The sequence below is a fragment of the Dasypus novemcinctus genome, chromosome 9 (assembly GCF_030445035.2).
Source record: "Dasypus novemcinctus isolate mDasNov1 chromosome 9, mDasNov1.1.hap2, whole genome shotgun sequence".
Taxonomy (NCBI): domain Eukaryota; kingdom Metazoa; phylum Chordata; class Mammalia; order Cingulata; family Dasypodidae; genus Dasypus; species Dasypus novemcinctus.
Window position 1 is genome coordinate 82621190 of NC_080681.1, and position 17233 is coordinate 82638422.

At 40.4% G+C, this 17233-nt stretch overlaps 1 protein-coding gene across 2 annotated transcripts in view; it reads right to left on the reverse strand.

Annotated features, from left to right (window-relative positions):
- Positions 1-3587: 3587 nt before the first annotated feature.
- The window catches only part of ELAVL4 (ELAV like RNA binding protein 4), an 85927-nt gene continuing 72281 nt past the window's right edge, over positions 3588-17233 (reverse strand). For both annotated transcript variants that reach the window (XM_012518821.3, XM_012518820.3), the window contains exons 4-7: positions 13090-13243; positions 11242-11467; positions 9562-9600; positions 3588-6529 (exon numbers count right to left, since the gene is read on the reverse strand). In XM_012518821.3, coding sequence (XP_012374275.1) covers positions 6202-6529; positions 9562-9600; positions 11242-11467; positions 13090-13243 — 747 coding nt within the window. In that variant the 3' untranslated portion in view covers positions 3588-6201. The remainder of the gene's footprint in view (positions 6530-9561; positions 9601-11241; positions 11468-13089; positions 13244-17233) is intronic.

Genomic DNA, 17233 nt, shown 5'->3' on the forward strand with positions numbered 1-17233 from the left:
ATACTGGTAGTGGAAGCAGCTGTCACTAATGTGATACTGGTTCAGGTAATCCCCTCATCTCTTGGGGAGACCCACGGGATCAGCTCAGAGGGTAGCTAACTTGGCTTGTTAACATTTTTACCTTCCTGTCCTGTCCTTGACTTCTTTCTTCCTCAATGACTTTTTGGTGGCTAAAATAGGTCTGTCAACATACCAATTTCATTTTTAAGCTTGTTTGGCAACACTGTTTAAAAACCATCATTGAAAGTGTTTTTTTGTCAATTTGCTTGTAAACCAGTGTTGCTGGATTTGCTTTTCCAGTAAAGATTTGGGGAGAGGGTTAGCCTCAGGCACAGTTGCATTAATGTAATTTCCCTTGGTCCTTACATAACAGGATTCATCTCCATCATCAATTGAAGTATGGACCACTTGGTAATTGTTTTGGCTCTAATTGTGATAGAATTGGCTTATGGTATATAACAGGATGGTAAAACTGATGGTTTTGGTGTCAGTCAGACCTGGGTTTGAATTCTGGTATGGCCATCTACTTGCTTGTGCAAGACACCTACTTCTCTGAGTCTCTTTTTGAGCAATGTAAAATGGGGATGGTATTTATCCATCTCTGAGTTGGTAGAAGGACCAAATGCATGTATAGCACCAGCATATCAGAAAGACTTAATAAACATTAGTATTCTTTCTAGTAACCATTTTTAAAAACCTTACATAGTTACTGAAAATGGCATACTGGAGTGTGAGTCCATTTTGAACTTGACCTAGTAGAATAAGCTGGACTTGTACAGGAAAGCCTTCTGGTAATTAACCTGGGGTTGGGTGATTTTAAGCAGGTTTTCTTTCTGCTGCAGAAACAAAAAAGATGAGACTGGAGAAATGCTATTCCTTTAATTGAAGGAACACTTTCATGCTCTCAGGTCTATTTTAATCTTAAGTGCCGATTATGCATCATTCTCTCCTGATAACAGACACTTCTGTAAGTGATCTGCACAGAGAGAAATATGATTCTTACATAAATACTGTACCATGAGAAATTATCTTATTACCTAATATGCCAAAAAACTAATAAGATAAAGTAACGGTACAAGTCATTTTTGGACAATATTAAAACTTGATTTTAGCTCATGGAAATAAAATGTAATTTCCTTTTATTATTCTCTTCTCCAGGTAGAACAAAGGCAGTGAAGGGTGTATGGATATTATACAGCTGTGATCTGTGAGCTCTCATTAAAGATGTGGAAGAGATCCAGGCAGGATGGCCTGAAATTAAGATTTTAATGATTCTTCCATTTATAAAATATACTGTTCCTGTAAATGCTGTCTTGTCAGGTATGATTTTTGAATTTGCAGGTGAAAGTAAAAAACCTCCATTTCCTATTCAGCTGTACAAATACTTGCCTTTGTGTATTTGCATATATCTGTTAAAGAGCAAATGCAGTGTCTGCAGGAAGTAAGGGCAAAACAATGTTAAGAATTGGAAGTTAATGGACTCATTTACGGCAAAAGGCAATTATCTGCCAAATTTTGACAAGGTTAAGGTACTGGCCAAGTCTGGGCCTTCACAAGATTGTGAATTTCAAATGTACCTTTCTGACTGTAACCATCATTGGGTCAATGTTTGATCATTGATAATAGATGTGAGTAAAGTTTTGATGCTGGTGGTGATGATGTAGACACAGACACACAGACACATTTTTTTTTTTTTGCATTCTTTCCTTCCTATCACCTTGACAAAAATAACACTAAGTAAATGCTGTCAGCCTTCTATGACATGCAATTTCTCATCCAAGCAAAATATAATGTATCTGAGACCTAAAAGAAATTTAATAATCTCTGTGTTCCTGTGATGTGTTAGACCTTTCCCACAAACATCTACAGAAACTATATAATATTTGCCTGGAGATTTAATGTAACAGGCTTGCACTTGCAAGACAAATTTTTTATTAAACGTTAGGCAGATTTGTGCTGATGTTGGAAGTGTTGCCAAGAGAGACTGTACTTAGAATGTCCTTTGAAGGATATTTTAAAGACCTATATCTATTTGTGAAATTCTTAGGATACATCTGTCTGAAGGCTGAGGAAATAAACTATAAGAACTGGTAAGATTCCACCAATTTCCAGTATTCCAAGATAATATATCAGTTTGTTTAAGGCACATTAAAAGTACACCTTTAAGGAACAGGGGTGGTGATTACTGGTTACTATTACAGGTTTGGCAGCAATATTTTTAGACCCTATAAACCTGATGTGGGGCCTTATTATTCCTGCAGGCATCTGTTAGTTTGAAAGCCCATTTTTCTCCAGAAAGATACATATGAGTTTGTCTTTAAAGCTAGAAGAAGCTTTTTAAGTTCCACTATTTGAGGTTCAGGCTGACTTAGAGATTTAATATTTAACTTGGTTAATTAAATCACATTCTTTGCCATGAATTTAATTACCTAACAATGTGGTAATTTAATATAATAATAAAAAAGGGGTTAATGAGAAATGGAAGAGAATATGACTATTTGTTCCTCTGGCTCTGTGGGGGCATTTCTTCTTGAAGTGTCAGTTTATGGATGGTGATATATAGACTAGGTATGAATTTTCAATTAGTGAGAAAATGAAAATGAAAGACAGAAAGTAGATCATCAGTGAGTGATTGTATCAGGAAATCACTAAAAAGCTCATCTGAAAAGTTCAAGGCATATTTTAATATGACTTCAAGATACCTTAGGCAGAAACCGCCCCCCCCCCCCAAGTTGGAGCTTAAATCACATACTTTATACACTGTATGAATAAACTCTTGTTTAGGGTTTCTATTCTAAAGGAAGGAAGTGAAATATTTGCAAAGCTTGTAAGCAAAAATGTATACAAAAATAAAAAGGTGACCTCTCATTTAGCTGTCACTTTCCAATACAAATGGCCTATTCCTCTAATATTACTCAAATTTTGCAATCTCATCGCTGAGGGGCTGTGTGGAAGAATCAGACTCAGATTCAATCCCAGCTTGAACCTTGCTAGTGTGTGACCTTGCAAGGTACTTAATCTCATTAAGCCCCACCCTTGTCTTCTGCAAAATGAGGATAGTGATATCCCTGTTCCTCTAAGACTGCTGGGAGGATAAAGTGAGAGAACACAGAGGACACCACACAGCCTGCTAGACACACAGTAAGTGTTCTGCAAACGGTTACTCCCTCCTCTATGAATGTCACAACCATGCTTATAAATTAATGAGACACTAATACATCATAGTGCCAAACAATGCCAAATGTGTTGTTTGTCACCAACCAGGACAGTGCTCCTCAAACTCTGGAACACCAGTGATTCACCTGAGATTCTGGTTAAATATAGATTTGCATGCAACCTGAGATTCTGCATTTCTAACAAGCTCCCAGGTGATACCGATACTGCTGGGTGGGGACCACATTTTTAGTATCATGGAACTAGGGCAATGACTTTAGAATACTGAGTTGACTTTGGGAGACTGGGCTAAATTACAAAATGGAATTTTACTCTATCTTTTTATGGTTAATGATAAAAATATTGGGGAAATCTGAAGATGCTACAGAAAAAATTTTTTGAATGAACACATTTAAAAATCTGGGAAGCTCAAATCCATTCTACACACTTTCATTTATTGTCTGGACAGATAAAGTACAAATAATTCAAACACAACAAGATTATGAAAAAAAACATTTACAATACTTTCCCTCAGAAATCATCTAAACTAGCAAGATTAACATGAAGTCATTCATTATAACTAAAGTATACAACTGCCTGGTCCTAAGATTTTTTTTCCTTTTTTTTCCCCCAAGAGTGAACACATTATAGAGAAGAGATTTTGGCATGCCTTTCCCATTAATGCTTAGCAAGTGCAACAAAACTTTGCCAGCAAACTGCGTTCATTCATAGCAGGTGATGTAAAAGAGGTTTCCCTGAATGTTGAACGAGTGTTCTCTGAACTGAAATCTAGTCTTTTTTTTTTTTTCAAAACCGAAAAGAGGAAAAAAAACAGAAAAAAAATTTAAAGGAGGAGTCTTATGATGCAGCCTTGGTTTTAAGTTATCTGTCTACCACTACAACGACTACTACAAAGTTTGCCTCTTCAGTGTGAAAACAACAGTCCTGTCTACATGCATTTAGTGGGTTCAGCATGGGAAAAAATGCACAAAATAAGCACAAGTTATAAATAACCATAACGTTTTATTACCATTAAGACTAAACTTGTATTGAAAAGATTTTATATAACAAGACAAGAAAAGCAATAGCAAATTTAACTATCAACTAGATTATGCATAGCGAGTAACTGTTTCTATTACCCAGGGAAGAGCATGAACCCTTGTATTTTTTTTTGTTTTTGTTTTAAATATATAACCATACAAAGCACAAACATACTAAAATGATCAGTGCACTGGACATGGGAGAGTGCTCCCTCAGTCATTTTGTTCCCTTAGCTCTGTTTTGTGTTCCCCAATCTGAATTACATTAAAATAAAGGCCCAGTTGTTTAATTTTTCTACTGTGCAGTAAGAAAAAATATTCACAACAAACATGACAATATATCAAACAATAGTTCTACACAAGTTACCTTGATACCTCTTTAACTGTCACTTAAATATCATAAGAAAACATTTTAAGACATATACAAACAAAACTAGTCAAGTGTTACAACTTATAATAAATTAACCAAAAGAAAAAATAACTTTATATATATATATTTATATTGTATATACACATACACACACAACAGAATGACACGATAATATGCTTCTTCCCATAGTTTAAGTAAACAAATAAGTAGTCTAGCCAATCTAGCTATATTTGATCTCGGCCATAGGCATCATCACATTGGCGATTAAATAAATAAGTGTTTCAAGCAACATAAACAGTGTTTCAAATGTACCAACACAGCCCAATTCTATCAGCATGGGCTACAAAGTGATTTTGAAAATTCCTTAATGAATTTAAAGCAAATGTATCTTTTGTTTTCCTTTCCTAAACACATTACATTTAACTATGATACTAAGATATGTAAATAATTTCGTAGCACCTACTGCTCAAACTAAGGAAGTTTTAGATTAAAAGGAAAATTAATCTTTTAAACTTTTGTTCTGCTGACATCCCATACTGATGACTTAAAGAAAAACTGTCTTTCAACTCATCTCCTTGCTTTTGGGTTTTGACTGTGGGGAACTGTGGTACCCTGGGTAGAACGAACACTCCTTTCCCCTATAGTTAATAATTGTTTTTTTTTTTTATTACATGCTATGAAAAGATATGAAGATCATCTGTTTATAGCCCATCCTTCAAAAAACAGTCTACGAATCCAGTTTAAAACACACATCTTGATCTCTAAAAAGTTACCAGTGCAGTATGAACGTGACAAAGTTGTCAATTTCCCCTAAATTAGCCAGTCAAAATATTTTTTTCTCAAATCCAGATTCTCTTGTAAAAATTCTTTATATTTTATAAAAATAGATTTTTCTTGAAACCCATTTTCAGCAAAGAGACCACCTCTTTGGCAACAATGTTAATGTTATTAAATTGTTAATGTCATCAGGTATCCCCCTGGCCCCCATCCCCTAACAGAAGACTGTTTTAGTTCACATGATATAAAAGAAAAAAGGAAAAATAAAAAAATTTGCAAAAGTTTTTTTTTCATTTTTGCAATTTTTATTATTCCTCTTTAATTTGTGTGGGTTTTTTTTTTTTTACCAATCTGATTGGATCAACATTTTGACAAAAAAGAAAAATCTTTTTTTCTTTCTTAGAATCCCATTTCTTTGTAAAAATTGTTTTTTTTTTTTTTTTTGTTTTTTGTTTTTCTTCTTCAAATGAGCGAATGGTCATCTTAAAAAGACCCACCTTCAAGGAAGGTAGTAAAGTTAGCTGGCTGGGTAAAAATCCCTGCACATCGCTATCTATGTATATTATATTCAACAACGACAGCTATGAAAGAACATTCAATGCATCAAAGGTATTTTTTTGTTTTTCTGTTTTTTGTTTTTTTGTTTTTTTACTTTTTTTCTAAGCATTATAAAATCCTTTCCTGGTACACCTCAGGATAACCCAATGTTTTAATACTTAGGCAACACTGGCTTATAAAGTCCATGGTTGAATATAAGCCTTGAAAAGTTTGTTTCTCTCTCTTTTGTGTATATGTGTGTGTGTGCACATGTTTTGTTCGTATATATTTATATATATATTTTAATAAGTGAGGATGGGGAATTCAGGACTTGTGGGCTTTGTTGGTTTTAAAGGAAACTTGCAACACTCTGTCTCCCAGGCGGTACCCGTTGAGGCTGGCGATGGCCATGGCTGCCTCGTCGTAGTTGGTCATGGTGACAAAGCCAAATCCCTTGCACTTGTTGGTGTTGAAGTCGCGGATGACCTTGACGTTGTTCACTGCACCGAAGGGGCCAAAGAGTTGCCAGAGGACGCTCTCATCGGAGTCAGGGGACAGGTTGTAGACAAAGATGCACCAGCCTGTTCCTGTGTGCCCAGGAATGTTCATTCCCACAAGGCTTGTCATTCCGTCGATGGTGATTGGGGAGAACCTGGGGGGACAAGCAGAAGGGGGGACTGGTCCAGACATCAGTCTGACCACAGATAACAAACGGATGCACAGACACAGACACGGGGCGGAGGGCTGAGTGAGTGTTTGCAGGAGAGTGTGCAGGGTTTAGAAACAAAAATACAAAAACTAATGTCTGTGGCATTTCTTCTGATGGGAATGGCTAGACTGGTCAAGGCACCTACATGCCAAGAGAAAGGCTGAGGTCAATTCCTAAAAACCCATGAGGGATTCCCAGGGCTCCCTGAGCTACGTTCTGCCATAGTTCTGTCACAGACATGCTCACAGGGTATCCAACTTCTCCCATCTCTAACCCCCCACCAACAGACAGGGAGCTCTTGGGATATGGGACTTTTTATTCATTCTATTGATCTATTTATTTATTCAGTGGAACACTTATAGGAATCTCACAGAAACACTGATACATAGAAAACACTCAATAAATATTTATTGATTAGATAAGTGAATAACTTCGATTGATCTCAATGCTTGGGAAATCATTTATATATATATATATATATTTAGGCAGAATAAGGTATAGCCCTAGAAAGTGCTCAAGTCTACCATCATTGCAGTTGCTTGATTGCTAGCTGTCAAAGAGCTCTTGGTATGACTGAGGACAGAGGTAAGTGAGAATGAATACACATGCCTTGTTACTAATCACATAGGTGGCTCACGTTTTACTTAACATTTATTCAAAAGGGTTCCAATGAAAAAAACCCTGTAACAATAATATGTATCAGCCATTGATGCTATATTATCTGGATTATTTCTAAGTGTCAGAGGAGCAAAAGTTCAAGTTGTTTCTGAAGTTATATATTTTGAATCACTATATATTAGAAAAACAGAAAACTGTTATTTGCCCTATTACAACTACTTTTGTATTATGCGTCAAAATCTTCTCAGTTTCCATATTATCTTGAAAGGGAAAACAACCCTTCAGATTCTATTCACTGTCTGGTAAAATAAATTTATGTGTAATTTGTGATGGATGCATCAGAAAAAACAATTAGGTTACTAGTGCCTAAAGCAGAAAATTTTTTGTTAATATATTTATTTCATACCAAACTTTTTGACCCTATACACTGACGAGTAGTTTGCTTTTTAGTCTGTTGGGTATTTTGGGGGAGGTGGGTGGGACAAGGAGGGGAAGAGAAAACTGAGTAAGAGCATGGGGTAAAGCATGACATAAGACTGTTTTAAAAATAAGAAATATTCTTAGAGATTGGAAAGTCCTATTTTAGGGAATAATTCTATATCTAACTAGAATTTAGGTAATCAAATGGTTGCTGAAGGTACATTAAACATAACATCTCAATAGACATTCTTTTTTTCTATTATTCACTAAGGTAATCTTTCTTCTCATTTAAAAACAGCAAAACAAAGTGCTCTCCCCCCTCCTCAGTTATCACGGTAAAGACTCTTAGAAGGGCAAACCCATGCCTAATTGCTATCTGCATTATTTCTGAAGCCTGTCTTCTCAACCTTCTCTCCTCCAACTGGTGAAATGACTCCTTTCAGTTTATAGGTAGAGAACAGCCAAGAACTTATTATATCAACTCAGCTGATACTGTAGAGTTGGTAACGGCTATCTGGAGCACTTTGGTAGGAAGGATTCTGGATCCAAATCTGAGTTAAATAGGAAAAAAAGAATGCTGAAGTGAAGTCTCCTCTTCTATGGGTGGGGATTGGAGGAGGTGGCAGTACGCATTCCACAGCTGTCTTTCCTGGTCTCACCTACATAGTAAGCATCACTCGTTTCATAACATTTGTTGCTACCTCACAAATGTCAGAGAGGAGCAGAAGTATCAGGTAGAGCTAGTAAAGATGTAAAATGCCTGGGGACAGGCAACAGTGTGCTAAACAGGTGGAGAAAATTCACTATTAATTTCTCTGGTGCCGGGATTGAGATTCGAGAGCCCAGTAAGAACTGGTGCTCAGATAGTGTAGTCTGCAGTCAAGCTACCTCCTCCACTGTGTGCCAGTTTCCAGAGTCAGGGGTACTTACCATGCATGGTCAACTGGTGAAAGAACTGCCTAGTGTTGGGAGTGTGACGCAGACTATTAGAGGCCACATCTCTTTCCCTTGACTGTAGGAAGGGGAATTAAAGCGTGCAGCTCTACTGAGCAAGATGATGAAGATGCCATGTCCCTAGCAGTTCAATGGAGCTTATTAAAAGCACATATGGGAATCTCATGGACACAATGACATAACACACCCAAGTTCCTTAGATTCTGCTTTCAGAAGGGGCCTGGAACACCCTTGTAACTGCATTCAGAGAGCCCCCAAAGCCTTGACTCTATTTGTGCCCCCACCCCCCACAGAAAGGCTTTAAATGAAAGAAACAGCAAGTTTAAAACACATATACATATACAACCAAGGGAGGATTTATAATAACTGTTAAAACCTGTAACAAAAGAAATCCCTGGTTGAGGTGCACACAGATACACTTCATGCTTAGGACTTGCCGTGAAATGCACACGGAGATGGGGGCAGGCATCAGAAAGTCATCCACGCTTTTATTCATGCTTTGGCCAGGGCTGGTAGTCCAAAATCTAATTTTTCCACTGACAATCATAAGATTGTCAACCATGATTAGCAAAATGTTCTAATTTTGATTTGCTGGAATCTGCCCTCTTAACTGAATCTTGGCATTGCTAATGCAAAACAGTTGCTCTGCAAGTTTGCAAAATCAGCCAGCAAAGAGTCCGAGACTTCCCCCATAGGGAGCCATTCAGAAGACCAGATTATCAAGGGTTTGGTAGCTGCGGCACCTGAACCATAGGAGAAGCCCACCTGCAAATAAAAGAAAAAGTGAAACACACAAACACACTTTGTGTGCCCTAAAAGAAACAAAACCAACTGAGGTCTGAAATTAAAATTAAGAATTTGACATGCTGGTGGAAGAAAAAGGAAGAATTAAAAAAAAAGTAAAGTTAGTGAATTAAAAAAAAAAATTCTAGCCCCAGTCTGTGCCAACACGGACATCTGGCAATCTGTGGAGTTTTAATTACCTCTTTACGCCATAGGCCATATTAAGCAAATTGTCCAGCCTGCAAAGAGAAGGAGGGTCTCTGGGTTAATGCCTCACAGATGGCAAGATCGTTCAATGGAACTATTAATAAGAATGCTCCATTTTCAAAGAAGAAAAGCTCAACAACTTTCCCCAATGCTTAGGAGTTTATCCACCAGTAGTTTCCCCCTTTCCTGTCTCCAACTGTAAGTAATTCAGGTTCAAGTCAATGCTAGAGTTGAAAGAAAGTGTCTAATGATCTCCCTTTCTTTCAACGTCTGAATCAATCCCACTCCCCCCTCTCAGAACATTTGTGGGGATTTTATTTTATATTGTGTGTGCAATTGTTAGAAAAGGAGAGCTTCTTAAATTGTTCACCTTTGACTGTAATTAAACTTGTGAATAAAGGTCTCCAGAGTAACAATACATGCACACAATGCTCATCAGAACCTATCTTTTCTCTTAGCTTAGCTACATTAATTAAATATATGGTTAAGAAGATTTAATTAATGTATATTGGTTTTGGGGGTTAAGATCTTTAAAAATTGGCTTACTATTTACAGCCTGAAAGCACTTTCCAGCAAACTGCCATTATGTTTTAATCTTCCTCACGTTCAGCACCTTACTTGGGGACAAGCTACTCACACCATGGGGCAGTAGTAACCATAGTTTCCACCATTAGAAGCCTGCTGGAGAGGCTTTTTACATAAATACTGCATGTGCTCTCACACAAAATAAAAATTAGATGACTTGGACTCTTCATGAAATCATTAACCATTTCAAATTCACAGGGAATGGGAAGAAACTAAAGAGGCTGATATTTTCTCCTGATTGTGGCCAGATGAAGGGCCTACTATCTTCCCATGTGATATTTGACAATGAGAAAAACCCTTTCATTAAAGGGAAATGGGGACATGTGTGGAATAGGATAATCATCTAAAATGCATCATGGGTGGGCCAAAAATATCCCATCTCTCATCCCCAATTGCCTGTCAGATAGAAGCTGGTCAAGGTGGTACTGCCTGCATGGAGAGAAACCTGCCTTTAAAAAAAATGTGCCCGAAGGAAACTACCCCACTGCATCAGGAGCATCCGGGGTTTGGGAACCTGATGCAGGAAACACTAATAAGGCCTGGACAAAAATCTTCCTCCTTGTCTACCCAGAGTCTGGTGATGTTAACAGTCATGGTAAAGGTAATACTCAAAGAGAGTGCCTTCCCCTTTCTCCCCACCCAACAGTTGCCTGCGGAGGGAAAAAGAGGACAAGCAAAGACACTTCCTCTGGCAAGGATCTGCCTCCCAGTCGACTCTTCTCTTTGACTTTATTAAAATACACTGTCCAGCCTTAAGTATGCTGAATGTGGTTACTTATCTGTGATTAATTCTTGTTGAAACTGACTTTTCTTATTTGGTTAAAAGCAGTAATTTTGTTTCCACTAAGGAATCTAAAGTTTAACCACATTGTCACGGTGGTGAAGTGGGAGAGGGTTTGGAAGAGCATCTGATCCAATCATCTCCTTCTACAGGAGTGGAAACTGAGGCATGGGGGAGTTTCACACAGTGATTCCTGGGGCCAGAGGTTCTTACCCTTGCCCCATCCGTCAGAGTCAGTGGCTGTCCCTGGCCCTCGCCCAGCCCTGTAACCATGTAGCAGGGCTCCTTCCCCTGTGGGCATGCCTACCTGAACCTCTGAGCCTGGTGGTGAAGTGGGCCAGGGTAGCGCCGGTTGGGGGACTGGTAGAGCTGGGAGAGCAGAGCCTGGCTGGATTTCTGGCTGGGGTTGTTGGCAAACTTCACAGTAATCGGTTCCGTAGCACCGCTGGGCTTCTGGCCATTTAGCCCTTTGATGGCTTCTTCTGCCTCGATCCTCTTATCAAAGCGGATGAATCCCACCCCTCTGGACACCCCTGGAAAAAGAGAAAGAGCCTCCATAAAGATTGAACAAACCAGTCCTGTAAACATCTTGGGGAAGAGACGGACTGGGCCCCATGGATATTCTGTGGCACTCAGCCCACCTGTGGGTCAGAGTTGCATTCAGCTCGAGTCACTCTCACCCATCAAAACACAGCTGCCTACATTTCTGCCTCATGGCTCTGGTCAGATGACTCCCACTCATGGAACTGAAGGGGTCTCTCACAGGTGTCTCTTGCAGGCCTCCGCTACTGTCCTAATCAGTCCTCATCTCCCTTGGGTTGCATAACTGATTACCCACTGTCCAGGATCTAGTCCTCCAAAGTGTCCTCCATGCCTATCAACTAAGCCATCTATTTGAAAAGCAAACGCTGTCATATTACATTCTATACCATTTTTGGACATTTTGAATTTTGTCTCTTGTGGATGGCACCGATTCCTCACTGCCTCCCACTCCAAACAGAATAACAAACAAAACCCACAAAAACAAAAAAAACATTCCATGGCTCCACATTACATACAGATGAAGTCCAGACTTCTTGGTATGGCATCAAACCTCCCCAATATCTGGTGCCAAATCCCCTGTTGAGCCTCATGCCAGCCACTCTGAACTGCCTGCCATTCCTTCAACAGGTTGTATTGTTCCTTGACTCAATGCCTTGGCACATGCTGTCCTCTCTACCTAGAATGCTCTATCCTTCTTTCTTGCCAGATAACTGTGAGTCATCCTCCAAAACCTTGTTTAAACATCCCTTCCTCAATGGAAGCGCCCCAACAACCACCCTACCCCCACCCCCAGGCACAGCATGCCTTCTTCTGAGCCTCACAGTTTGGACAAGGCCCTAGCAGGTATTCGTCACACTGGAGTCCTGTGAGTGCGGGGACTGTGCCTCATTCACCCCTCGTCCTGGTTCCCCCTGGCCAGTATCTGGGGCAGAGCTGGCTTCAGTGAGGGTTTGTTGCATGGATCAAATCATAAACAAGTGCTAAACTACTCTCAGGGGATGACTTTTAAATTGGGTCAAATGGGGGGTGAAAACACCTTGTCATTAAAAATGGAACCCTACAGGCCTTACATTTCTTACTGAGAGGTGGTGGTTATGCTTCTTTATTATGGATAAAGCACCACTGTACCAGATCCTGGGTTCATATACCTGACCTGCTACTAAGAAGCTGGTGGGAAGTCAGGGACCCAATTTTGGACCTCTGCAGTTTGAGGTTCCCTCTAACACTATAATGCTATGAATTGGACCTAGAACTCCAATACAGGTTCTTTTCATATACAGAAATATTGTTACTTGGTTGAGGGTTAAAAGAGACTTTGAAGGTCGTACATCCTCACTCCCAACCTGATGCTCGATCTTCTTTATAATCCTGCCAAGTGGTTCAGCTGCTGCTGGAACAATTCCATGATGGAGAACTCACTACCTCTCAGCGTGGCCCATTTTAAATTTGGGCAGTTCACTGAGAAGAGGTCTTTCTCCCAAGTCAAAAATCTGTCTACTCATGATCCATACCCTCCACCTTAAACAACTATTACCCCTTGCTCCTATGGGCCACATGTCACTGGCTGGTGCCATTGTGACACAAAGAAAAGAAATTACAAAAAATACTTAACCTGTGACTTGGTCAACCAGGATTCGTGAGGTGATGATACGGCCATATTGTGAGAAAAGCTGCTCCAGTTCCTTCTGGGTCATGGTTTTGGGAAGGCCGCTAACGTAGAGGTTAGCATCCCTGATTGAGGCAGAGCTCGGACGGGCATATGAAACCTAGAACAAGGCAAGAGGAGCTGAATCCATTACAGGCCATCACCCTCAAAGTAGAGACTGAGTCAACCACCAAGATGACAGGCCCTCCTCTATCGTTACAACTCATGGTATCAGTTCAAATAACTGATTTTTAGCTACTCTTGTAATAGTACTGAGAACCAAGAGAACAGCAATAGAGGAACAAAAGATGAGTTGAGATAACTTAAAACAAAAGCACAGATAAGGGTCTCTAAGTGCAGAACAAAATAGCTACTGTATAGCAGCTGTTAAAGTCAGACCTACCCACGCATGGCATTCTGAAGATTACCTCCTGGATAGGGGTGTATAGATGATTTACTGTATCCAACACATAATAATCCTTGAATAAACCACACACACACACACACACACACACAAAACCTCATGAAATTCTGCACTGCACATTTCTCTGTCTTTGCTATGCTCCCCACCTCCATCTCTTTTTTGAACACATAAAAGCGATCAGGTTCTCTGCAAGATTTTTATGTCCCATCCTTTTTGTTGTTCCAATCTGTTCCCACAAGGTCTGCTCTGGCTGAATGACAAAGTGCTGCTGAAATGGGGCTGAATGAACATCTGCTTGCGAAACTGAATATGTGACCTTGTCATTACATCTGCAAGAACCAGTTGCCTTCTAACTTTGAAGCAGAGCAGATAAAACCACAATAAACAAAATGGGGGCACCGAGGAAAGGAGGGAGGGAGAGAGGGCAGTAGGAGAGAGAAGAGATTCTCGCTGATGGTTTTAATAAGTTTGACTTTGTAAATTTGTCCTCCCAGATCTCTCAACTGTTTTTTTTTTTCCCAAAAAGCTAACACAGAAGTGTAAACAGATCTGAAATTCCATCTGCAAGAAGCCAAATCTGTAGCAGTACACATAAGCAAAGCAAACCCCAGCAGTCATTAATTTTAGACTTTCATTTACTTATTTATTTATTTTTTTAGAAAACAACATCAGACATTTGAAATATAATTTACAGCTAGTCTAACAAAAGCACTTTCCTGCTAAAGCTATTTCTGGGGTGGTTATGGCTCAGAATAGACGATGAAAACAGTCATTTCAGAGTACATCTGACAATGTTGGACAGGAAGGGACCTATATGCCTTAGCATTTTTCAGTTGAGAATTTTATTTAATCTATATAACCGGTTCATAAGACCTGCTAAGACTGTAGCAGCGAGCGTGTGTGTGTGCACACACAAAAGCATGGGAGCGAAGGGAATTACATGTGCTAAACTGGATCTTTGGCATTAAGAACTAAACCTCCAGCAGCAAAGTAGACCTATCTTCTGAGGCCTTCAGGGGAGAGAGTGGGTCTAGGACTGAAGGATCAGCAGATCCCGTCACCCATGGCACTCTCTCTCTTCCTGTGACAGAGAGGCCAGGTCCCTTTATGGGTCCCACACCTGAAAATAGATGTTGACTTAACAGATGAAATGATGGAGTGACTAATCTGCCTTGTTGCCCTCCTGCTGATGGAACAAAGTAGGCAACCTGCAGTGTCTACATTTTCTAGAAACTCATGGGCCACCTGGGAGACATCTGTGGGCTCCCTCTCAGCACATGGCTTTATAAGGAGGGTCCCTGTGTGTGCATTTGGGGGGTGAAGGTGGGGGTCAGGGACACTGAAGGGTGATATTGGAATTGAGTTCAAGCAAAACCAAAGGGGTGGGGTCCTGAAGAACAAAGAACATTGTGGACCTGACTAGACAGGGCTTCTCTCCACAGAAGCTTCTCAAGCCCTGTCCTTTAAGGGACAAAGTCTTTCAGATTGCAACCTAGCAGAATTATTTTTGGGGCAGGAGGAGGGAATAATAGGGAGAAGGAAATAAAGATATCATAGTGACATGCCATGGTAATGAAGGTCATCCTTATCTCACACTTGCCAATTAATGACAAATCAATTATCCAAATGACCTTTGTTCTCTCCCTAACACAATCTCTCACATTTATGCCTTTGCTCATGGGGAAAATTTTCCTGCCCACCTCCTCAGGTCCAAATCCTACCTCTTCAGGGCTTAGCTCAAATGCCGCCTCCTCTAGGTAGCCTTCCGTTCTTTCCCTTCCTCCTAAAAATCCCTTTTGGGTGCTCTTAGTGAACCGCACCCATGATCTGTCACCTCTTCTGACCTTAATTCACCATCTCGCTATCTAATCAGTTGATCTTCTTGAGGTCATGGTTTATGTGTGTGTGCCTTATTCATGTCTTTGGCTCTAGCTCCCAGAACAAAGCTGGTGCTGAATACCTACTAAAGAATGAATAAACAGGCACAACTTATGATGAATGATGCTGGCATTTAGAGCTCTACCACATGAATTCCTCTGCTTAGGGGATCACTGAGAGTGAAGCACCAAGAACCACAACTGTTTCCCCACTAAGCTAAAGGCTAAGAATCAGGTTTCTCACTCCCTGGTGTCTAAGGACAGGAGGACTGAAATGAAATTTTTCTAGGATTAGACATCTTTTAAAGGCTTTCTCTCAGCAAACCTTTCCTGAGTACATACTATAAGCCAGGCATAGTACTGGGTATTGGGGAAACAGCAAGAACAAGCATGATCTCTTACTCTAAAGCAAGTTAAAATCCAATGGGAGCAACAGACAACACTGACAGGAGGTACTCAATAAATATTTGTTGAATGAAAGAATGAATGAGTAAGCAAATGGAACAATTATCTCAATGCCATGAGATGTGGGCCATGCCAAAGCTTAGTATGGCACACAGAGAAGGGGGGCTGATCAGAGGTTAAAGGACCAGGAAGGAGATAGAGCTGAGGCAAGACTGTTGGTGAGACAGTTGGTGTGAGGGTGTGAGGCGAGGTCAGAGAATAGTGGCCCGATAATTGATGTTGTGAGAACAGATGAGGTGATGAAGGTCAAGGGCTTAGCACAGTGCCTGGCACCCATCATATGGACAATGGTAATAATGACCTTGAGTCCCATTAGTTCTGGGCAGCCAGAGCAGGTGTACAGAGGGGAACAGGTTGGGAACAGACCCAGCTAGGGGAAAGGAACTGGCACTGAAAAATCAATCACACAACCAAAACCATTATTCCCAAAAGAAGATTTTGACAAAGGAAGAATCTACGTCAGGGAGAATTATTGTGTAGACGCCCAGAGTCTGCCCACGCACTGATCAGCAGCTAACCCCAAAGGCAAACAGCAACTCAATCCTAATTCCTGCTTGATTTTTCTCTTCTATTTGGAACCTGAAGTCTATTGTTCTCCTAATCCCCTGTCCAGGAAAGCTGTAGGAGTAGGAGTAGAAGTAGTCAAAAATGACAGAATAAGGATCTTCCTGCATTCAATTTCCAATCGCTTGTTCCAGTAACTAAAATTTTCAAATTTCCTTATGCATTTATTAGATCTTAAGTGGGTGATTACAGGTTTAGGTTCCTCCTTTGTTAGGCTGAAATATTTCTAAAAAGTCTCTGGCTCTCATCTCCTGCAGAAGGTCAGGCATTGCTAGAGTGTGAACTCCAAGGAGCCAGTGGCTTAGAGCCCTGGACTTCCCTGGCTAGAAGAACCATTCTGTACCCCCCGCAACCTGCCCCCAGCCCCTGGCTTCGGAAAGTCAGGATTCTGCTCACTTCATTCATCCAGGATCTCTGAGGACCAGACAGGCATTTCTAGGCCAGCACGGTTCTCCTTCTGGAACTTGGAAAGAGTGGAAAATGAGGAGGCTACTCCTCCCCCTCCAGGTAAGGGTGGCTCAAAGGCAGGTGACTATGAATGGCTAACTTTACAGATGACCTCGACAGAAGATTCACAGTCCCTCCAAATTCCCCAGCTCTCCCCGTTCCTTCTGGCTCGCAGGACCTCCCTCCCCTTACCAAGAGTGACAGCACCACATCAAGCTTGAGAGCCCTGACTGGGGCCAGCTCTGGTACCACTAGCTGTGTGACTTTGGACAAGTAATTTGATCTTGATCAGTCTCTTTTTACTGGTAAAAAAAGGGGATCAATCATCCTATGA